Below are 24,161 nucleotides of genomic sequence, written 5' to 3'. Positions count from 1 at the left end.
TCCTCAAAAAATTAAACATAGAATTACCAGGTGACACGGCAATTCCACTCCTAGGAATATACCCAAGAGAACTGAAAGCAGGGACCCAAACCTATACCCGGACAAAAGTATATTTCCAAAAGATGCATACATCCTTATTTCATAGCAGCACTATTCACAATAGCCAAGACATGGAAACAACCTAAATGTCCATTGACAGATGAATGAAGAAGATGTGGTATATATATACAATGGAATACTACTCAGTCATAAAAAGAATGAAATAATGCCATTTGCAGCAACATGCATGGACCTAGAGATGATCATACTAAGTGAAGTCAGTCAGACAGAGAAAGACAAATACCATATGATATCACTTGCATGTAGAATCTAAAGTATGACACAAATGAACTTATTTACAAAACAGAAACAGACTCATAGACATAGAGAACAGACTTTTGATTGCCAAGGAGGGGGGAGGGCAGTAAGGGAGGTACGGAAAGTGAGTTTGGGATTAGCAGATGCAAACTATTATATATATTGTAGAATGGATAAACAACAAGGTCCTACTTTATAGCACACAGAACTATATTCAGTATCCTGTGATAAACCATAATGGAAAAGAATATGAAAAAGAATGTATATAAAACTAAATCACTTTGCTGTACAGGAGAAATTAACACATTGTAAATCAACAATACTTCAATAAAATAAAGAAAAAGAAGAAAAAAAGAAGAAAGAAGAAAGCAGGGACCCAAATAGATACTTGCACACCTATGTTCTTAGCAGCACTATTCACAATAGCCAAAAGGCAGAAATGGCCCCAATGACCATCAACAGATGAATGGATGAATAAAATGTGGTATATCCATACAGTGGAATATTATTCAGCCATAAAAAATTGAAATTCTGATTCCCACTACGACATGGATGACCTTAAAAACATTATGTTTAGTGAAAGAAGTCAGACACAAAAGATCACATCGTGTATGATTCCATTTATATGAAATGTCCAGAATAGGCAAGTCCATGGAAACAGAAAGCAGATTCGTGCTTTCCAGAGGCTTGGGGAAGGGAGAATGGGGAGTAACTCTTTAATGGGTTTTATCTGGGGATGATGGAAATGTTTTAGAACTACATAGAGGTGATGATTCCACAACATCATGAATGTCCTAAATTGTCACTAACTTGATCCCCTGGGGATCAAAATCACCCCCAGTTAAGAACCACTGGTCTATTTCTAGAAACCTTACCACTTCCTTGTTGGTAAAAGATGTTCATAATAACTAACACTTATATGGTGTTTACCAGGCACAGACACTGTTCTAAAAACGTAGCATCTCTTCACTTATTTACTCTTCCCCAAAACTCTATGGGGTCTTAGTTCTGTCCTCATTCTAAACAGGGTATCTGAGGCACAGAGCGATTGAGTGACTTTCCCAAGGTTGCTCAGCAGGTGAATGGTGGGGTCAGGAGTTAAACTAGTTGTCTGGCTCCAGCACCTGCTTTCTTGTGTTTTCTTCTGACCCTCTGTCAGATTGGATTTTTTTAAATTCTTTCTCTCTTCAAAGATGCAACAGGTTGTTGAGAATATCAAGTCACTTCTCACCAATGAGACTGTATGGGGAACGGAAAAGACAAAAAACACAACCACGTTCACATCTATTCTCCAGAATATTGAATCAGTTGTTCTAGAAGCTGCCTTGAAAGCCCCAGACCAAAAACTCCAGAAAGTCCAAAACCGTACTGTGGGTAAGAAGACAATAAGGCATGATACACACAGGGTGTGGTTACTAACTGGGGTCTGGATTGAGCAATTAGAAAAGTAAATAAGTACTGCCTGAGTCCATTAATATAAAATTCTAGAAAATGCAAACTAATCTATAGTAACAGGGAGGAGAGGAAAGGTGAAGGGATGAAAAAAGGGCATGAGAAAAATTTGGAGAAATTGTTGGGGGTGTTAGAAATGCTCTCTACCTTGATTGTGGTGGTGGTTTCACAGATGTATACACTCAATGAAACTCATCCAGTTGTACACTCTAATACATGCAATTTTGTGTACATCAATTACACCTCCATAGAGCTGTTTTTAAAAATTGCCAGTGGGGGAATTCCCTGGTGGTCCAGTGGTTAGTACTCAGTGCTTCCACTGCCAGGACTCGGGTGGATCTGGGAACTAATATCCCACAAGCCGCCTGACATGGCCAACAATTTTTTTAATAAAAATAATTTTAAAAAATTAAAAAAAAATTTTAAATAGATAAAAATTGTCAGTGGTTTCTAATCCTGAGTCTGGGATTCTGGCTTGAAGTTAGGTTTTTGGTTTTTTTTCAACCAGTGCTTACATAACTCAACAGCACACGTCACAGGGATGCTACTTAAACCATCCCAGAAGGAACATCTTACTACATATTTTTAAAATAAAAATACTTTTATTAGGGAATTCCTTGGTGGTCCAGTGGTTAGGACTTGGCACTTTCACTGCCGGGACCTGAGTTCGGGGAACTAAGATCCCGCAAGCCACGCAGCGCAGCCAAAAAAAGAAATACTTTTACTATACTAGTCATACATATTCATTATATATCTATGTGATGAGATGATATGTCAATTAGCTTGACCTTGGTAATCGTTTCGCTATGTATATGTGTGTGTCAAGTCTTCATACTGTACACCATAAATATATACAATTTTTGTTTTTGAAAATAAAAATAAATAAAATACCATAGCAAAGCCAAGTATTAAATTTTTTAAAAATTAGGAAAAAACATGTACACAAAACTAAATTGAGACCAGCCAAATCTGCCCACAACCCAATCCTCCAATCTGATACCCATGTAGTTACATGTCTGATGAAGAGACACATGTTTGTTGTGTATGTTACAATTTACATACGGTTGCACAACCTGCTTTCTCACTCACTACATTACTAACATCTTTCCATGTAAGTCATATACATCATCATTACCTATGTTACTGTCTTCAATGGCTTATAGAGTTACATTGTATATATAATTTATTTATACTATATATTTATTTATACTATAATTTATTTATTTCCCTATTCTGGTAAATGCAGGTTGTTACCAAACAACCCTGCGACAAAGACCATTGAAAATTTATCTGTGTGTTTGTTTGATGTTTTCTTAGGATAAATTCATAGAAGAGGAATTGTTAGGTCAAAGGGAAAAAAACATTTTATAGACTTTTGATACATATCACTATATTGGCCTCCAGAAATGCTGTTTGCTGTGCTTTTTATTCAGCTCAGAGATGTCAGTGTATTTGTGTATGCCTAACTAACCATTTTGTTTTACCAACTTGCATGATAAAGTACTTTATACTTTATAAAAATAATAATTTTTTAAATTGCTTTAATAAAATAAAATTCAGTGTCTAACCTTCCTGGGAAACCAGAATCTGCACAATTTCTTTCAAAATTAAACCAGATTACGAGTAACTCTCATCTTTCCTGATTTGGCCAGTTCCTAACTGTTTAATCGATGACCAGTACCCTTACCTCAGGGGCTTCAGTCTTTTCATATATAAAATGAGATAATAATGCTGCATATAATACACTTACAACTAGGGCTGGTAATTGCTATAACTTTGATTATTCTACTTTCCACTCTTTAGTATTATAAAGTTTTATTTAAATAGTATCATTTTTTATATTCCTATCTACTTCATAATAGTATCATTCTTTAAGTGCTATTTTGTTACTTGCTTCTTTTTAACTCTTTTTAAACGTAAAAAAAGGAGACATAATAAGCCTACTGCACTCATCATCCAGATTGAATAATTTCCAACTCATGACCAGTCTCAGACTCTCTGATTTTTAAGATAAATATTTTCATGAGCTTATTTCCTGCTCTTTTTTTTTTTCTTTTGGCCATGCCATGTGACTTGCGCGATCTTAGTTCCCCCGACCAGGGATCAAACCCCTGCCCCCTGCAGTGGAAGCGTGGAGTCCTAACCACTGGACCGCCAGGGAATTCCCTTATTTCCTGCTTTTCTGTGACTTCATTTTTATTGGAAGCATGGTTCCCCATTAAAGAGATAAGCCATAACTTATTTAATCAGTTCCTTCTTAAACATTTAGGTCACTTCCCATTTTTCACCATTATCGTCTTTGCTGTTGTGAAATTAGCTACAACTTTCTTGTAGCTAATTCTGTCCTCTTATCCATGATTGTTCTCCTAGAATAAATTCCGAGAAACAGAATTGTTGCTTCAAAGACAATATGCTAGAGAATATTATTTAAGAACTTGGTTTCAGGAGTTAGAGTCGTACTTAAATTCTGAACTTCAGTTTCCTCATCTGAACAATGGTTCCTCATGGCGTTATATGATGCTGTTATAAGATGATGATGTATAAGGATCTTAGTCCAGTGCCTGGCACATCTTAGACATTCAGTAAATTTGAGCTGTTTGTGTAGCTATGCACATTTTTAAAACTTATAATAATGGTAAGCTTGCCCGTTGTTTTTCCTACCAGCTGTTGAAACTCGAGTTGTTACAGACAATTGCTCCACAGGAGTCATCTTCAACTTGAGCGCCCTAATGAACTCCATGAATATCAGCTGCAGTGACATCATCCAGGGAAATACACAAGGTACATGTGGTGGCTGCATGCAGAATCCCTAAGACATGCAGAGCAATATCACTGTGTGAGTAGTAAGGAAAGGTCCACAATAGGCTCCTCCCTAATGGGTCTGTTACCCTAAAACTGTGTCATTTGAGTCTTTTCCTTAAAAACAAAAATCTTCTTAAACTAGAGGCTTTCTATTCTTCAGCATGAAAGAGGCTTCTTTGCAGTTGAGGGGCTGTTCTACCTGGGTCTCAGTTTAGGTTCACTCAGAAGCAGTCCATGGACAAGTATAAGGAGTTCAGTTGTAATGATTTTATTTGGGAGATGATCCCAGGAAGCATCAGTAGGTGTATCAGTCAGGGTTCTCCAGAGAAACAGAACCAGTGGGGGCTGTGTGTGTGTATGGAGAGAGAGACAGGGACAAAGACAGAGATTTTAAGGAATTAGCTCCTGTGATCGTGGAGGGTAGCAAGTCTAAAATCTAGCCAGCAGGCTGAAGACCCAGGGAAGAGTTGTTGCAGCTTGAGTTGCTCCGCAACAAGAGAAGCCACCGCAATGAGAAGCCCGCGCACCACAACAAAGAGTAGCCCCCACTCTCCACAACTAGAGAAAGCCCGCGCGCAGCAACGAAGACCCAATGCAGCCAAAAATAAAATAAATAAAATAATTTTTTAAAAAAAGTAAAAAAAAAGAATACCCAATGTAGGATACCATTTATGTGAATTTTTAAACACAGAAAACAATACTGTATATTATAATGGAAACATGCTTATGTAGTAAAATTACAAATGTATTCATGGAAAGGCCACACTTCCACTTCAAGTCCGTGGTTATTTCTCGAGAAGGAAGAAAGAGAATGAAATAATAGTGGGATCTTTAGCCATATCTAAAACATTTTATTTCTTAAAAAAATACATAATTCTGAAGCCAATACGACAAAACTATAATATATTTTAAATCCGAGTGTAAATGTCTGTATGTCTTTTTTATAGTTTTCTAAGTGTTTGAAATATAAGTTAAACTTTTTTAGAAAATAAAGATGTTTTCAAAGAATTCACCATTTACCACATGCTTGGCACTGTGCTAGGAGCCCTGTGGTTTCCAAATGAAGTATCCGGTATTAGTTACTCAGTACGTTTAGTGCCTGTTGGAAAAATAGGATTAATCCACAGGAAATAATTAATGGACAGTTGAATTCTCTTTGGCACGGCAGGGACTGCACTTGAAATACGAATTTGGAGAAAGACACATCAAGCTGCCAGAGGATCTAGGGAAGACTTCCCGAGCCAGAGGCTGGGTTGGAGATGGGTCTTTGAGGAGGAGTTGTGAATATTTGGGTAGGAAGAGCAGGAAAGGAAAAGTAAACATCCTAGACACAGCTGAGCACAGGGGTGGCGATCATGGGAGTCTGTCAGGTATGGAGTGGGAAAGGGCAACAGAAGGAATGGTGGCACTTTTTAAGACTCCATTATTCTGTTTCCTCAGGTCCCAGTGCAGTTGCCTTTATTTCATACTCTTCTCTTGGAAACATCATAAATGCAACATTTTTTGAAGAGGTGAATGAGAAAGATCAAGTTTACCTGAACTCCCAGGTAGTGAGTGCCGCTATTGGACCCCAAAGGAACACATCTCTCTCCCAGCCTGTGACTCTAAGTTTTCAGCACCTGCAGGTGGGTGAAAGCTACAATTTGTACTTGCTTAGGTTTCATGGATGTTAGACCAAACAATTTTTAAATACTCCCAAGTCAATCATTCTGGACCTGCACTGTGCAACATCATAGCCAGGAGCCAACTACAGTTATTGAGCATTTGAAATATGGTGAGTCTGAACTGAGATTTTGAAGACTTAGTATTTCCAGGTTTAGATTCAGTATTTCCAGACTTTGAAGACTTAGTAAGAAAAACAATGTGTTAAGCATCTCAATAATTTTACACTGATTACATGTATTGATTTATATTGACATATTAAAAGATATTATTTTGAATATAGTGCTTTAAATAAAATATTTTATTAAAATTAATTTGACCTGTTTCTTTTCCTTTTTTTTTTTTTTTTTTTTTCGGTACGCGGGCCTCTCCCTGCTGTGGCCGAGCACAGGCGCAGGCCCAGCGGCCATGGCTCACGGGCCCAGCCGCTCCGCGGCATGTGGGATCTTCCCAGACCGGGGCACGAACCCGTGTCCCCTGCATCGGCAGGCGGACTCTCAACCACTGCGCCACCAGGGAAGCCCTCTTTTCCTTTTTTAATGTGGTAGTAGAAATTTTCAAATTACATAAGTGACTCATATGATATTTCTCTTGGGCAGCATCATTCTAGTTCGTGGAATTTTTTTAATTGCCGGTACCTCCTACATCTGTGAAATTTGAACTGAGACATAGTGTTTATTCTTGCACAAAAGCCTGGAATTAATTATTAAGACTACATAATTCAATCAGAAGAAAAACTTTTATATAATTCATTGCCTTTTCCCATTCTCTGCCCAAACTCTTAAAGGCAGGAGGGTTAATAGCCAGACATAGTAACTGTTTAGAAAGTAAGAGTTGAAAGAAATCTTGCCGTTTTTTTGACAACATGGATGAACCTTGAAGACCTTATGGCCAAGTGAAATAAGTCAGACAGAGAAAGACAAATACTGACTGATCTCATATATATGTGGAATCTGTAAAAACAAACTCATAGAAACAAAGGACAGATTGGTGGTTGCCAGCGACAGAAGGTGGGAGAAAGAGGTAATCGTGATCAAATGTTACAAACTTCCAGTTATAAGATGAATAAGTTCTGGGGATGTAATGGAGAGAATAGTGACTCTAGTTAACTCTAGTTAACAATACTGTATGGTATATTTGAAAGTTGCTAAGAGAGTAGCTTTTAAAAGTTTTCACCACAAAATAAAAATTGTAAATATGTGAAGTGATGGATGTTAACTAACCTTGTTGTAATAATCATTTTGCAATATATACATATATCGAATCATTACATACACCTTAAACTTACACAATGTTATATGTCAATTAAATCTCAATAAGGCTGGAAAAAATAAATCAAACTTTTTTAATTTTTAAGAAAATAAGAATTAAGTGGGAGAAGGTGAGGAAAGGTAGGTTTTCTCCATCTGATGCATAAAATCTAGGAATGGAATTTTTGATGTATGGCATGGAGCAATGGAAGTGGAGCAAGATATCTGGGGATGGTCCAGTGGATTATCAAAGGAGATACAGCCGCCAAATAGGATAGCATCCAACTCACATCCTTGGCCCGATCAAGTGTTGCTATGGACATCCTGGGGGCAAAAAAAAAAAAGAGAGATTGAAAACTAACTTTATTGTCTCCTGGTAATGTTTCTTCCCTACACTACCCCTGTCATTGTATGAGCAATTATTGTGTTGTAAGCGGTCAGGGCAGAATTGATGTGAAGACATCAGGGAAATTTGGCTTAGAGAGTATTTGGGAGAAAAATTTAAGTGAGCCTTATACTCTATTTTTATTTGACTCCCGTGTTGGAGGATAAAGTCCTGAAGCCAATGACATCTTGTAAAATTCTGGCTCCCAGAGAGAGGTGGGTTCATTTTCTGTTATGTGGAATCCCAATAGAGTTGGGACTACGCGGACAGGTTCCTGGTGGTCATCCTCTTCACTTAAAATAGAAATTACCTGATCTCTCCTAACCCGTGGTGTCATCTCTTTGCACCCCACCAGCATAGACTGACACTCTGAGAGCAGTCTCTCCCAAGGAAGGACATGATGAGCCTGTTCTATTTTCAGATAAATTCCAGTATCAAAAAGGTCTTCTGCGTCTACTGGAAAGGTACAAAGGAGGGCGGCCACTGGTCCACAGAGGGCTGTTTGCTGATACAAGCAAACAAGACTCACAGTATATGCAATGCCACTCACCTGTCCAGTTTCGCTGTCCTCATGGCCATCGACACACAGGTATGATGTAAACATTGAATTCCTCAAGCTAATCCTTTTGGAGGCCCTGCTTAGGTGGCCATAAATGCTATAAGGAAAATTTTTAAAGAGCGTGTGTCTGGAGTGATTGCAGAAGTGTGCTACTTTAGATAACATGGTTAGAGGAGAATTAACTATTCAGGCTGAAATCTGAATATTAAGTCAGTGGGGTTACAATGTGGGTGAATCTCAAAAATATCATGCTGTGTGAAATAAGTTAGACACAGAGGCCCACATATTGTAGGATTCCAGTTATATGAAATGCCTAGAATAGGCAAATCCATAGAGACAGAACAAATTGATGGTTTCTAGGGGCTGGGAGAAGGGGAGAAGTGGGGGTAACTTCTTAATGGGCATGAGGTTTTATTTTGGGGTGATTCAAATGTTTTGGAACTAGAGAGAGGTGGTGGTTGCACAACACTGTGAATGTACTAAAAGTCACTAAATTGTACTGTGTAAAATGGTTAGTTTTATATTATTTGGATGTTACCTCAATGAAAAAAAAAAAGGTTTCAGGGAAGAGCATCCCAAAAAGAGATACACGTATGTGTCAAGGTCCTGAGAGAGAACAAACTTGGTGTGTTCCAGAAATAAATGTGGTTGGAGCAGAGTGAATGAGAGGGAAGTGGAAAAGTTCAGGTTGGAGAAAAGGGCACAGGGAAAATGCATCAGACTTCAAATGCTATGGTCAGGAGTTTGGATTTCATTCAAATTACAATGGAAAGGCAAGAGGGAATTTGAATCAGGGATGCTGCATACTTATGTTATTAGAAGAAATCTCTGGCTCCTGGGTCAAGAATGGATGGTGGTGCAGCAGGAGTGGACTGGTAGAGAGATGATGGTGGTCAGGATTTGGGTGGCAGCAGCAAAGGTGGTGGGAGAAGGTCAGACTGGACACATATCCTAGACGAGGGGTCAGAGTACTGATAACATAGGCTGGGTGACAGCATACAGGAAGTCCTGCATCCCTCCCCTCCTTGCAGAGCTGAAGGTGATCTGCCTATGTTGGGATGCCACATTCCAAGGGGTGGGGGAGTATAATCCCAGAGCAGGAAAGGGTGACTGTGATGTCCTCTCTGATGTGTCCCAGGAGAAGGATCCCACACTGACTGTGATCACCTATGTGGGGCTGAGCCTGTCTCTGCTGTGCCTCCTCCTGGCAGCCCTCACCTTCCTGCTGTGCAAAGCCATCCAGAGCACCAGCACTTCGCTCCACCTGCAGCTCTCACTCTGCCTCTTCCTGGCCCACCTGCTCTTCCTAACAGCCATCGATAGAACTGAGATCAAGGTACTTGTACTGTCCCAAAATACCCCTGCCCTGCCTCCAGTGTTTGCTGAGTTCATGGAGCCATGCTGCATTGGACACCTTAATAAAATAGCCTTGGGCCCCAGAGGGAGGTTGGGGGAGATGTACCAAGGTGAGTAGTGCTGCCATTGATTATCAACCACCTTTACCTTCAATGACCTTGGTCTAATACCAGGTGTTCTGAACTCAATGTCAGTATAAAAGAGACGCCCTGGGGCCATGCTCCACCCTGACAATCCCTCCTGGTTACACCTTCCTCCTTCCCCAGGTGCTATGTGCCATCATTGCAGGTGCCTTGCACTATCTCTACCTGGCCTCCTTCACCTGGATGCTGCTGGAGGGCCTGTACCTCTTCCTCACTGCACGCAAACTGACGGTGGTCAACCACTCCAGTATCAACAGGTTCATGAAGAAGCTCATGTTCCCAGTGGGCTACGGAGTCCCGGCTGTGATCGTGACCATTTCCGCAGCATCCAGGCCTCATCTTTATGGAACACCTGATCAGTGAGCTTGACTCTCACCCTGTGCCATGGACATATTTGAGGGCAGTGTTAATAGTGATGATTGGGATATTCACATCAAATGCACTCTACTTTCTCCTTGAGTATAAGGGTTCTAATCTCTTTCCCAGTGAGGTGGGGAAAAATGATGTAAGAGGCTCTGGAAGGGGAGATTTTTTTTTTTTTTTTTTTTGCAGTATGTGGGCCTCTCACTGTTGTGGCCTCTCCCGTTGCGGAGCACAGGCTCTGGACGCGCAGGCTCAACGGCCATGGCTCACGGGCCCTGGAAGGGGAGAATTTTGCAGTTAGGTCCCAACTTTATCTCTCCCATAATTTGTGACCTCAAGTCCTTAATTCTCAGTCCCCTCATTAGTGAAATGGGGATAATGGTCACCTCCATGGTCCCACCTTCAGAATACTAGTGTGAAAATTTAACAGGACTGTGCCTGTAAAATGTAGCAGTAACACATGGTAGTGAACAATTAAAGCCTTCATTGTCAGCTGACATTTTCAGGAGACATTGGAAAATTCTCTGTTAGGAAAAGGTGTCATTTCATATCCATTTCATGTGCTTTCTCTGATCTCTCTTTGCGTCCCTTTTCCCATTTTTCCCAGCTGCTGGCTCGACCTGAAGCAGAAATTCATCTGGGCTTTCCTCATCCCCGTCTGTGCCATTAGCTGTGTGAGTGAATATGTGGCTCTGATGTTCCTGACCTAAGAAGAAGCACCAGACATGGGTGCAAGATAGCACAAGGGACATATATTTTCTCGGTTGTATGATTTGGTTTTTCCACCTGCTACCAATTCAAACCCATGTTCAGGGAGGTAGGAGTTGTGTACAATTTACAGTGGACATAGTACATCTTAACTTGTATTCTACATGGTCTGTGTCATTCCTGCAGGTGAATTTTGTATTTTTTATCTTGGTTCTTTGGATTTTGAAAAGAAAACTTTCCTCCCTCAACAGTGAAGTGTCAACCATCCAGAATCTAAAGTAAGATGAAGCAAGTGGTATTTTCTAACCCTCTTTTCCTCTACTCACTTCCTACTGGTCCCTCCTACATATTGACACAGACATACACCCCACAGCCAGGCTCTAAGGACTAGCAAGACCACTACCATCTTCCACTATCACAATTAATGAGAAGCTGTATTCACTAGAGTACAGGCTAAATTTCTGTGACTCAAAAATGGGAGTGAAATAGAAGTTTATTTCATTCTCACGCCACAGGCCAGAGGTAAACAGTCCAGGGCTAATGGGAAGCTCGGCTCCACAGAGTGATCCAGGGACTCACGTTCTTTCTATTGTGTTGCCCCACCATCCCCTAGGATGTTGTCTTTATCAGTATCCCATATGCAGGAAGGAGTTGACATGAAAGTTGCAAGTTCCACATTTGCTCATATCCCATTGGCTAGACCTTGGTCACATGGTGACACCTAGCTGGAAGGGAGCCTGGGAAATGTAGTCTCTAACTGGGTAGCCCTGTGTCCTTGATAAATCTCAAAAAGCGAAGCGATCTAACACTAAACGGAAGAAGAGGAGAATGGAAGAATACAGCTTTGGCCACACAGCACAAGAGGCAATAGGTTCAGGGAGGATTTAGGTTAAAATATATTTTGTATAATACTATTTCAAAAAACTGGGAACTATGAGTATTTCTTTTATTTTTCAGCATCCATCTTTTTTTTTTTTTTTTTTTTTTGTGGTACACGGGCCTCTCACTGCTGTGACCTCTCTCATTGCAGAGCACAGGCTCTGGACACGCAGGCTCAGCGGCCGTGGCTCACGGGCCCAGCTGCTCCATGGCATGTGGGATCCTCCTGGACCAGGGCACAAACCTATGTCCCCTGCATTGGCAGGAGGACTCTCAACCACTGCACCACCAGGGAAGACCTCAGCATCCATCTTAATTTGACATGTAATTTGTTGAGGTTTTCATTGTAATCACAAGAATAACACATTTGTTATTTGTTCATTACTTGTCAAAAGTTTTCAAAATATATAAAGTTAAAAGTGAAAGTTGCTTACTCCCTCTTTTCCTGCTACTTTTACCTCCCAGGGAATCCAGGGGTAACAAACTGCATGATATGATATGTCTGATATTTTCCCAGGACTTTTTCTGTGCATTTTCTGTAGAACAGACAGACTTACATACAATAGCATCACTACATAAATTGTTCCTCAACTAGCTTTTCTCACTTATGTAATATGATATTTTAAAATTAGGAATATATAGATACAAAAGTAGGGTGACCTTACATCTCAGTTTGCCTGGAATGGTTCCAGGTTATGTTTGTTGATGCACTGTAATTATTAAAAACACTCCTTTTTCATTGAAGCATAGTTGATTACAATGTTCTGTTAGTTTCAGGTGTACAAAAAAGTGATTCAGTTACACACATACATATGTATATTCTTTTTCAGATCCTTTTCCATTATAGGTTATTACAAGATATTGAATGTAGTTCCCCTGAATAGCACACGTTTTGACCCCTCCATCTATAAATGATATATAGAGAGAGAGATAAAGAGCTTTATCTTTGCAGTTTTAGAATGCTTTACGTATGTATGGTACTAATTTTGTTCTATATACTGTCCTAAATACTTTACATATGTTAAGGTCTCATTTAATCTTTGCAGCAACCCTATGAAATAGGAGTAGTACAAAGATTAGGGAACTGAGTTACAGAAAAGTAGGGATTCCCTGGTGGTGTAGTGGTTAGGACTCAGCGCTTTCACTGCCATGGCCCAGGTTCGATCCCTAGTCAGGGAAATAAGATCTCCCAAGCCACATGATTTAAAAAAAACAAAAACAAAAAAAAAAACAAAACACACGCCAGACAGTAACTTGCCCAAGGTCACACAGTTAGTGCTGCCTTGGATTTAAACCCAGGCATTCTAGCTCCAGAGTCTTCACCGTTAACAACAATGCTGTAGAAATATTCATGTCCATCATTAGCTTTTTTACATTATTGATTACTACTTCCCTCAGGATGCTGACACTCAAAGCAACAGCTCAGCTCTTCATTCTGGGATGCACATGGTGTCTGGGCGTCTTGCAGTTCGGCCCAGCTGCCCATGTCATGGCCTACCTCTTCACCATCATCAACAGCCTTCAGGGTTTCTTCATTTTCTTGGTCTACTGCCTCCTCAGCCAGCAGGTAAACTGTGACCTCTTTCTTTATTGTTTTAAAATTAAGAAACATTTGGAGATACATAGTTTAATAAACATTCAAATCCACATTCTCTAAATTTTCATAGGCACTTGTGAGTGGTGTGTAAACACTCCCTATATGTTCTCTACTGTGAGATGCTATTGATTGTAAGAAATATTAATTTATTAATGGCTTTCAGAAAGTAAATAATTGCTGCATCAAGGAAATACCATGTTTTTCTTCAACTATCCCATGCGTAATAGTCATCTATTGCCATGTAACAAACAACCTCAAAAATCTCAGTGGCTTAAACACAAACATTTACTTTTCTCATTCTGGAGTCTGCAGGTTGACTGGGGTTCAGCTGATCTTGGCTGGGCTCAGCTTGACCTGGCTCCAGGATGAAGATCATGTTCAGGTCTGTTCTTTGTGACCCTGAGGCTTGGGAGAAAGGGGAGCATCTCCCTAACATAAGTTCTTCTTATAACAATGGCAAAATCACAAGAAGGCAAGCTCTACTGAGCAAGGCCATTTCAAGGTGATTCTGTTTGCATCACCTCCACCAATATTTCATTGGCCAAATAAGATCCCATGTCCAAGCCCAAAGTCAATTGGAGAAAAACACTCCATTCACCACGAAGCTAAGACAGGGTGTAATGCTACTACAGAAGAGTGAATAACTGAGATCAATAAAGCAATCTACCACACCACTTAACATGAATTCTTAAACACATTTCCATGTGATGTATATCCTCTCTACTAATGTTTTAATAGCTCTATAATGAAATTACACAATAATATAGTTTTTCTAACATTTGATCATGAACATTTTCAAATATACGAAAAAGTTGAAAGAATTATGTAGTGAACATGCAATACCGATCACCTAGATTCTGTAAGTAACGTTGTGCTATGTTTGCTTAATCACATATCTGTCCATATACCTACCCTTCTATTCATCTACCCATCCATCCACATGTACAGCCAAAGAAAACTGTAAGCAACTCTTCTCAGTGGATGTATGCACTTGAGTGAGCACCATGCAAAAGACTTATTTGTACTCTTCCCCCAGTTCATCTCAGTGCCTGAGGCATCTCACAGTGTGAGCCTCCAGTTTTTCAAGATATATATTTTGTATTCAATATGGCTACTAAACACAAGCCAATTCATGTGTCTGCAGCTGAACAAAAGAAACAGTGTGCATCTGACACTTGGGAAATACTGGCTGCTGTGGGCTTGTTGAGATAAATCTCTAAGATGGTTCCTTACTAAGGGGTGCTCAGGGGTAATATGAACTGCATGCTGGCTCTAGAAATGAACCCCAGGCAAGATGCTACCGTGCTGTATACTACTGAACCACGTTGACATACTTCTACTTAGATTTAGTTAAGTTATACTCATCTATAGAACAGGATACTATGCAACTATTAAATATAATGTAAAAGACTGAAACCCCAATGAAACTTGGATCTACATGATCCAGGCCAGGAGGTGCAATGGCCAAATAAAGATATTCCAGCAGCCAGAAGAAATACAAAATCACCCAAGTTCTTTATTTGTACTTCTCAAATACCATGAAGAAGACACATAGTCCAGCTGAGCTTTGTTGAGCTCGGCCACTAAGATTTTGAGGTCGTTTATTACTGCAGCAAAACATGTCCTGACTGATATACTTCTTCCTCTTCCTTCTCCTCTTCCTCCTCCCTCCTTCTCCTCCTCTTCCTCTTCTCTCTCTCTCTCTCTCTCTCTCACTCGCGCGCGCGTGCGCTCCTTCCTCTCTCCCTCTTTTCCTCACTCTGCATCCACACGCCCAAAGAACCAAACTAGGAAAGGAAGAACAGCTCCTCTGAGGATAAGAGAGAGGAAGAAACTGAGCCGACAGAGCAGCCACTCCCTAGAGAACAAAGGATGAGCATAGGCATAGACCATTCAAATGTTAATTTTTGTCTGGGCACAAGAATACTTTATGACCGGAAGGATATTCAAAATATATTAGTGAATATATGTGGAATCTAAAATATGATACAAACGAACTTATTTACAAAACTGAAACAGACTCACAGACATAGAAAACAAACATTTTTACCAAAAAGGGAAAGGATGGGCAGGGAGGGATAAGTTAGGAGTTTGGGATTAGCAGACACAAATTATCATATATAAAATAGATTAAAAACGAGGACCTACTGTATAGCACAGGGAACTATATTCAATATCTTGTAATAAACCATGATGAAAAAAATGTGTAAAAGAATATATACATATGTATGTTTAAATGAATCACTTTGCTATACACCAGAAACTAACACAACATTGTAAACCAAATATACATCAATAAAATACATAATTTTTAAATTTTTAAAAATATATTAGTGAAAGAGTAAGTTTCAAATCATTGCTCCAGAAGGGTTCTATTTTGTTTATATAACATATATAAATATTCATTTCTTATGCTATGTTATCTAGTTATTCACGTGTGGGTAATGGTGTATATGGAAAAACACCACTTATTCTCAAGCAATTTTGCCACTCCCGGGGGGACATTTATCAATGTCTGGGGACACTTTTGATTGTCACAACTAGGGGAAAAGGTACTACTGACAATTAGTTGGTAGAGGCCAGAGTTACTGCTAAACATCCTACGGTTAATAAGATAGTCCCCACTACAAAGGATGATCCAACTCAAAATGTCAGTAGTGCCAAAGTTGGAAACCTTGGTGTAGCAAATGTTGTTGATGACTCTCTCATATCACTTTGGCATTATATTCTACATGCCCAGGGTTGCTTATTGTAAACACCTGTGACTCTGTGCCTGTGGGCTTCTTACTGCCCACAGGACATGCCTGCTTTATACACAGGGCAAGCTGGTGGTGCCAGAGAGTAATGGCCCTTGAGAGCAGCCATCAACCAATGACTGATGGGAGCTGGTAGATAGTTGCCCCAGCTCCCTTGTCCCTGAGGTGGGATGACTCTGAGGTGTGTCCTCTGTTGTCTCCAGAGCCCCCGAGTGGCACTGAACCCCAGATGTCCACAATGGAAAGGATTATGCATCCTTTACTAGCTGCCTTCCCTTCTCAATCTCACTTCCCCACTGATCTACTGGTGTTTCCTGGGATCACCCCTCGAAAGAACTCTTTGCACTAGAACCCTTGTCTCAAGGTCTGCCTCTGGGGGACCCCAAACCAAGACACATGGAAGGATACCACCAAAACATGATCAGTGATTTTTCGCTAGATTGAGCAACTATGTGTGACTTCTATTTTCTTCCTTTGCATATGCATATTTTGTTGAGTTTCTACAACAAATGAAAAAATTATTGTGATAAAGTATATATAACAAAATTTATCATTTTAACCATGCTTAAGTGTACAGATCAGTGGCATTAAATACATTCACATTGTCATGCAACAATCACCACCATCCATTCTAGAACTTTTTTTTTTTTTTTTTTTTTTGCGGCACGCGGGCCTCTCACTGTTGTGGCCTCTCCCGTTGCGGAGCACAGGCTCCGGACGCGCAGGCTCAGCGGCCATGGCTCACGGGCCCAGCCGCTCCGCGGCATGTGGGATCTTCCCAGACCGGGGCACGAACCCGTGCCCCCTGCATCGGCAGGCGGACTCTCAACCACTGCGCCACCAGGGAAGCCCCTAGAACTTTTTGATCATCCCAAACTGTACCCCTTAGGCAATAATGCCCCATTCTCCCCTGCCAAGCCCCTGGTAACCAGTATTCTACTTTGTCTCAATTAATTTGACTATTATAAGGATCTCATTCATGTGGAATCACACAATATTTGTCCTTTTGTGTCTGGCGCATATATTTCACTCAGTGTAATGTCTTCAAGGTTCACCCATGTTATAGCATGTGTCAGAATTTTATTCCTTTTTAAGGAATAAATAACATTCCATTGTATGCATATATCACATTTTGTAGGAAAGGTTTTTCATAATGTCTCTCTCGTCTTTCTCACTCACTGACTTTTCTCTTCTCCATTGTTAACAAAAACAATCCTAGCCTTTCCTTTGATGTTCCAGGTCCGAAAGTGGTTTGGTGAAATCATCAAATCTAAATCTGAGCCTGAGACTCATACACTTTCCAGCAGGTTTGGTCCTGACTCAAAACCCAGTGAGGTAAGAAGACTTGTGACTTATTCTAATGTTTTACCCCTTGACACCCCGAACTTCCTCTCCATGTCTTAGTACAAACTCCCTTTCTTGCAGGGTATGGAGAAGAGTTCTTTTCCTGATGACCTGGTTTGCATTCTTCATTCCCATCATACTGTTTCTCAGTGACTCTTCCTTGCCCGCTAACAGTGCTTAAGCTGGCTGTTCAATATATTCCTGTCATTTAAAGTATGGGTACAGCACCACTACCATCTAATGTAGAATCCTTTAGCGGGAGACTTACAATCATAGACATAGCAGAGTGGTCATCATCCCCTGAGCTCTCACTGTCTAAAGAGAGGTGGACTAGAGCCCCATGGAGTTAGTGGATACCACAGAAAGGATCCAGGAGAGGAACCCCACCCCAGATGCTCCACATACCTATAGAGGAGGAGTGCATGTGATAATGGGACCTTCCTGGGAGAGGAAATGGTCCTGTTAGAAAGGGAACCTCTCTGGAACTTGGTTGCTGGATTTTCGTCTGTTCTTCCATTGAGCTAACTCAGGACCAATGCACCGAGGAATAAGCTCCCAGTACTATCTGAGACTTCTCTCCACAGTTGTCCCCTAATTGCTCTTTTAGAAAAATGGGAGAATATACTTGTAAGAAACCATGTCACTAGATGAGCCAGATGGGCTCCAAAGCTCAAAATCCATAAAAATCCTCCCAATCTCATTTGGTTTTATGCCTTCCATGTACATGCCTACCACATCTGCTAGCCAAGGAGTCTTAGAATATGTTGTTTTTAAGCTAAACAAAACTGAGAAATTTCTGATACATTGTCTTCTACATTTCTTGAGAAAATATGGGATTTTCTTCAGCCGTGGAAATATTGAGGTCACTGAAGAAACATCTATTCCATACTGGAGGGAGGGAAAGGGAATTCATTCTAAATCTTTCCAAAAGAACCAAGAGGAAAATGGAACCATTTTTAGGACAAAAGTTTTAGGACAGTCACGTCAGCTGATTGGAAAATTTTTTAATATATATTAAGCTTAATCATTCTCAATAAGAGTAAAATGGTGGTAGGTGCTAACCATTGGCTGTGACCTTTGAAACGTTTCCCAGACAATCCAAAATAATAAAGCTGCCAGCACTCCAGCTACTGGTTTCCCACAATGAATAAGAAAGCTTTATTATTATTATTATTATTATTATTATTATTATTATTATTATTGTTTAACATTGTGGAACTTGAATGAGTATATCTTTTGAAAGGGAATTATATATTATATATTTATATATGATATATTATATATTTAAAATATATTTTATATGTAGCTGCATTTAAGAAATACATTTGCTTTAATTAAAAGAATTTCTGAAGCTTTTATTTTTTATGCACAGAGTATGAGTAAAAAGCTAACAAAACCCTCTGTCCTTTACAGACAAATTTGGTCTTGGGTTAACTTTCTAGCTCTGTTCCCCAGACATTTGATAACATTGGAAGGTCAGCTGTATAACCAGGGAATACTGTTTATGGGAAAAGTCATATGCTTGACTGGGTGGGAAATTCTGTGAATGAACCATAAATACCAGGAAGGAAGGCATAGCTTTGGACTTCCTGCATACAGTGACTCTTATAACTGAGTCAGGAATTCCTATCCTCATGGGCTGTTGTACAAGATATTTGTTCCTCTGGGGGGCCTGAGGCATCTAAACCAAGCTGGAGCTTGTAGGGGGCAAAGAGAGTATTTGTTGAGTTCTACAATGTGTAAGACACTATGGTAGGCAGTGGATGTACAAAAAGCAATAAGACCAACACAGTACCTGCCTTCAAGGAGCTTAGAGTCTAGCCTTTCTTTATGGACAAAAACCAACATCCAGGGGGCTGAAATTCTAGAGTAGGATACTATATCCAAACTTTTTTTCAAAAAAAGAATTCTTCAAACTGGATTTTTGAGAAGTCCTCCTACTGTAAGCTAAAGAAGGCCACACCTTTCCTAGGATTCCAAAATGCTAGGATATCATGCCATCATTGCCTGCTGGATGGAGATTTCTGGCTTTAACCCACTCCTGCTGTTTCTTTCTGTTTTGTTGTCATTCATTCGTTCGTTCGTTCATTTGTTTGTTTGTTTGTTCTATCCTTACATCTACCTTTAATCTAAACGTCTTGTTTGGGGGGGGGGCATGTTTTCCAGGACAAGTGAAAATACTAAAACTAGAACATTCAGCTCCTCATGGAAAGCCATACATGTGGATCTGGTTGGCATCATAAAGAATGAAGGTGGGGACAAGAAGAATCATCATACATGTCATTCCTGGAGAGGAAATGCTTAACCTTTACTTCCTGAAGTGTTTGTTCTGCATAATGTGCTCTCAATAAATGTGTATTCAATTGGACTTCTCTTCACTGATGTGTTCAATCCATGCTTGTTCCTGGATACACAAATCATGACCATTGCAAATATTCCCTGGACTTTTTGTAAATAAAGAAGCCCTTTTCAAGGCCTTTTTTCAGTTTCTTACTCTCTCTCCTCCTAAACTTGCTCTAAACTATGAGTTTAAACTAAATGAGTTTAAACTCATTGAGTCCCTCAAACCATCAGCTTCTTCCAAACCATCATCTTTACCTCCTCTCTTATCCAGGCTAAATCTCGCGATCAACGATGTCAAATGATCCTCTCCCATGCTTTCAACACCATTGCTTCCTCATTCTGATTCTACATTTACCTGGGAATACCCAAATCCAGGACTGATCCAATCATGGCAGGCACTGTGGCTTGTCTACTCAGCAGCCATCACCACCATCACATGTTCCTTGTTGACAGAACCTTGATTGTTTTCATATTGGGGATAGCACTGTACCTGGGTCCAGAGGTCCATTGAGATTGGTCTCAGCCCAGTGATTCTCAACTGGAGGTGATTTATCCCCACCATTAGGGACATTTGGCAATGTCTAGAGACATTTTTGGTTGTCATGACTGGGGCAAGGGGGGATGCTACTGACACCGAAGTGACAGATGCCAGGGATGCTGTTGAATATCCTACAATACACAAGACAGCCCCCCACATATACAGCCAAGAACTGTCCATCCCTAAATATCAGTAGTTCTGAGGTTGAGAAACCTCCCAAACCATTGGCAATGGGCATTTGGATCAATTCTACCCACTGAGATATAAGAAACACCTACTGGAACATATATTCTGTCCTTGATAAAAACAAATACAAATTCAAGAAGAGCTTGCCGATTACTTCCTAGTTTTAGCTGCTATCATATAATAATATGAGGCTTGGAGAGAAGATATCATGGAAATACTAAGGGTGGAAGAGTGAAAAGACAGAAATAATCTGGGCTTTTATGACACTGTTGGGTTGCTGAACCAACCCTTGAACTTTTTCATATGTAAGACAAATAAACTCCTTTTGTTAAGCCAGTTGGGTCAGGTTAGCTGTTACTTGCAGTCCAAAGCATCCTTCCTTATGAACCAATCATGTCTCTTCTCTGCTCCCCATCAAGGCAGTGAGCTCTCAGAATCACTCAGCTAGGAGCCAATACAAATGTGTGTTTTCTGGTCTAAACAAGACCTTCCAGGCTACCTGGAACTCACTCTTCCTCTCCCTGGTCAACTTCCCCACATGGGGAGTTCTAGTTTTTCAGTTCTTTCCCCAATCTGCATCCTCTTTCTCTATATAAGGTAGAAGACTGTCTCCTACTTCACAGAGAAAATAAACACCAGCTTATGAAAACTCCCTCAACTTTCTGACATCCCTTACAATTATACCCACATCCACACTCATCCTTGATTCCTTCCCCCACTGATTCTCATCATCTCCTCCATTCTTCCACAATGGCAGAGAGGGTCCCTCTTCTTGTTTGAAACTAACCTCCACCGCTGTGCTTTGGATCTTGTCTCCTCCTGCCTCTTTGGGGACCTTTCTCCATTGATTATCTCCTCTCTCTCCTGAGTCTTCCATCTCTCTCACATCCTCACATTCCTCAGTGGCATTTAAATATGCTAAAGATGGATGAGCGGGACTTTCCTGGTGGTCCAGTGGTTAAGAATCCACCTTCCAATGCAGCAGACACGGGCTCGATCCCTGGTCGGGGAACTGAGATCCCACATGCTGCAGGGCAACTAAGCCCACGTTGGCAGCTACTGAGCCTGCGTACTCTGGAGCCCATGCACCACAACTAGAGAGCTTGCATGCTACAACTACTGAGACTGCGCACTCTAGAGCCCGCGCACCACGACTAGAGAGAAGAGCCTGTGTGGCAACAAAGAGCCCATGCACCACAATGAAAGATCCCGCATGCCACAACTAAGACCCAACACAGCCAAATAAATAAATAGATAAATAAATAAATACTTTTTTTAAAAATGGAGGAGCAAACTTCTTCTGTAAAGGGACAGGTATTTTAGACTTTTCAGGCTAGATATAGTGATAGATAGGAAGATAGGTGATAGATAGACAGACAGACATAAATACATTTGTGTGATATGTGTGTAAAGGGATATATGTGTATATCACTTTAGAAATACAAAAACCATCCCTAGCTCACTGGCCATACAAAAACAGGCTGCGGGAAGGATTTGAGACACACACACACAATGCTATAGTTTGCTGGCCCCCATGATAAAGAAAGAGAGATGGCAGATTCTAGGAAAATGGCCATCTGCACACATCTCAGTTCCCCTCCACGCTCTACCTTAATATATCTGCCTCTTTGAACCAAAAGTCTGCTGGGACCCATGGCAGCTGGGTGGGCATGAGAGTGATATCTCTGGGGGGAATCCCCAAAGGGAAATCTGGGGTTGAAATGTCTCCCCTAGGCACCAGGTGGAAAGTTCCAAGGTAAGCTGAAGAATGCTCTGGGTGGAAGTCAGACAGTTCATCCTATGAAGAGTCTGATCCACCAGGGTCCACAGACATCCTGGGATAAGGTCAGCATCACTCCTGTGTGTGTGTGTGTCTGATCCATCTGGCTCCCAAGGACTCCAAAAGGAGCTCTGCTCCTGAATCTAGAAGAAAGCAAGGAGATTGGGGAGCAAGGAGGCACCTCTGCACACCTGCCTAGTGCACACATAGACCCCTGCAGGGAAGAATCCATCTCCTTTCATCACTTGGGAAACTGTCACCACTTAGAGTTCTCAACCCCCACATCTGAGCCCCAAAGAAAAATGACAGCCCGTGAGAGGCCCCCAACAGCCAAAAAGAGGATGGTCCAACATAATTGTCACCCAGGAAAATCGAGCTGCTGGAGTAGACAGACAACAACTTTAAACAAGAATAATAAAAAAGAAGAATGCAAGGAGGTTCAAGTACAGCACCAAAACATTCTATGGAACCAAATAAAAAGGGAATAAATAAAAAGATGAATTTTACTGGATGAATTAAAGAAGAGGATGAGACAAATTAGTGAGTTAGAAGACCATGTGGAAGAAATATCTCAAAAAAAAAAAGAAAAAAACAGAGCAAAAAAAATGCCAAAAGATGAAAATCATGAAGGAAAATGATCAGTCTTGGAGACCCAGGAGATCTACTATGGGAATAGTTGGGGGTAGCGGTTGGAAGAGTAGGGAGGAAGTATGTTCAGGTCTCTTCCACCCCAGAAGTTCCCCCTGCTACAATAACCATTCTATCTACTTCTCTTCATAGCCAAAATTCTAGAAAATTTGTTTACACCCTGCTGTGCCCACTTCCTCCCACCCTTCACTGCTCAGCCCGCAGTCTGATTTCTGCTTCCAACACACCCAAGAATGACTCAATGTCCCAAATACTTCCTCAGTGCTAAGTTCACTGATGGCTTCTCAGTCTTTTCTAACTTGACCTTTGGGTCACATTTCACTCTGTTGGTCCTCCTTTCTTCTCTTTTTTGACAATCAAGTATTTTTAGGTATTTTTTCCAACTTTATTGAGATATAATTAACAAACAAAATTTGTATATATTTAAGGTGTACAACATGATGATTTTATCTATGTATGCATTATCCCCTTTCCTTCTTGCAGCATTCTCTTCTCCTGGCTTCTCTAACACCACACTGTCCTCCTATAAGGGTGGTCAACTCATCCCAGTTCGCCCTGGACTTTCCCAGATTTGGCACTAAAAGTCCTGCATCCCAGAAACCCCTCCATCCCAGGAAAACCAGAATCATATTGCAATCTCATCTTCTCCTGTCCCATAGTGTCTTAGTTTGGGTTCCCCCAGGAGCAAATTCTGAAACAAGGATTCTAATGCAAGTAGTTTATTTTGGAGGTGATCCCGGTGAACACCAGCAGGGTTGCAAAGAAGTGAATCAGGGGAAGAAAGGAAGCCAATACAAGATGGGAGCTTAATCCCAGCAGGGACCTCTGGGCAATCACTTGGGACCTGCATCTCAGACTCATCTCACCTGAGGGATGAGGGAGCTGGGGCATGGGTATACCAAGTTCAGGCTTTGGTCGAGGATTGTTCCGGGAAGCATTTTCCCCCTGATGCTTCTCACCTGCCTTCTGCCAGATAAGGTGTTTTTCCAGTGGCAGCTGCTGGCCAACAGAAGTCACTGAAAATGTGAGGACTAAGGATATAAGCAGGGCATG

At 40.7% G+C, this 24,161-nt stretch overlaps 1 protein-coding gene across 1 annotated transcript in view; it reads left to right on the top strand.

Annotated features, from left to right (window-relative positions):
- Positions 1-20,007, top strand: part of ADGRE3 (adhesion G protein-coupled receptor E3) — a 41,622-nt gene extending 21,615 nt beyond the window's left edge. The window contains exons 6-16 of the mRNA XM_079917051.1: positions 1,551-1,731; positions 4,474-4,590; positions 6,052-6,236; positions 8,330-8,497; positions 9,606-9,803; positions 10,090-10,325; positions 10,937-11,003; positions 11,224-11,315; positions 13,315-13,483; positions 17,509-17,604; positions 19,780-20,007. Of these exons, the coding sequence (XP_079773177.1) occupies positions 1,551-1,731; positions 4,474-4,590; positions 6,052-6,236; positions 8,330-8,497; positions 9,606-9,803; positions 10,090-10,325; positions 10,937-11,003; positions 11,224-11,315; positions 13,315-13,483; positions 17,509-17,604; positions 19,780-19,788 (1,518 nt within the window). The 3' untranslated portion in view covers positions 19,789-20,007. The remainder of the gene's footprint in view (positions 1-1,550; positions 1,732-4,473; positions 4,591-6,051; positions 6,237-8,329; positions 8,498-9,605; positions 9,804-10,089; positions 10,326-10,936; positions 11,004-11,223; positions 11,316-13,314; positions 13,484-17,508; positions 17,605-19,779) is intronic.
- Positions 20,008-24,161: the final 4,154 nt, after the last annotated feature.

The sequence above is a fragment of the Stenella coeruleoalba genome (genome assembly GCF_951394435.1).
Source record: "Stenella coeruleoalba genome assembly, chromosome: 3".
Taxonomy (NCBI): domain Eukaryota; kingdom Metazoa; phylum Chordata; class Mammalia; order Artiodactyla; family Delphinidae; genus Stenella; species Stenella coeruleoalba.
Note: the sequence above shows the minus strand (reverse complement) of the source record. Positions and strands in the feature narration are given on the sequence as shown.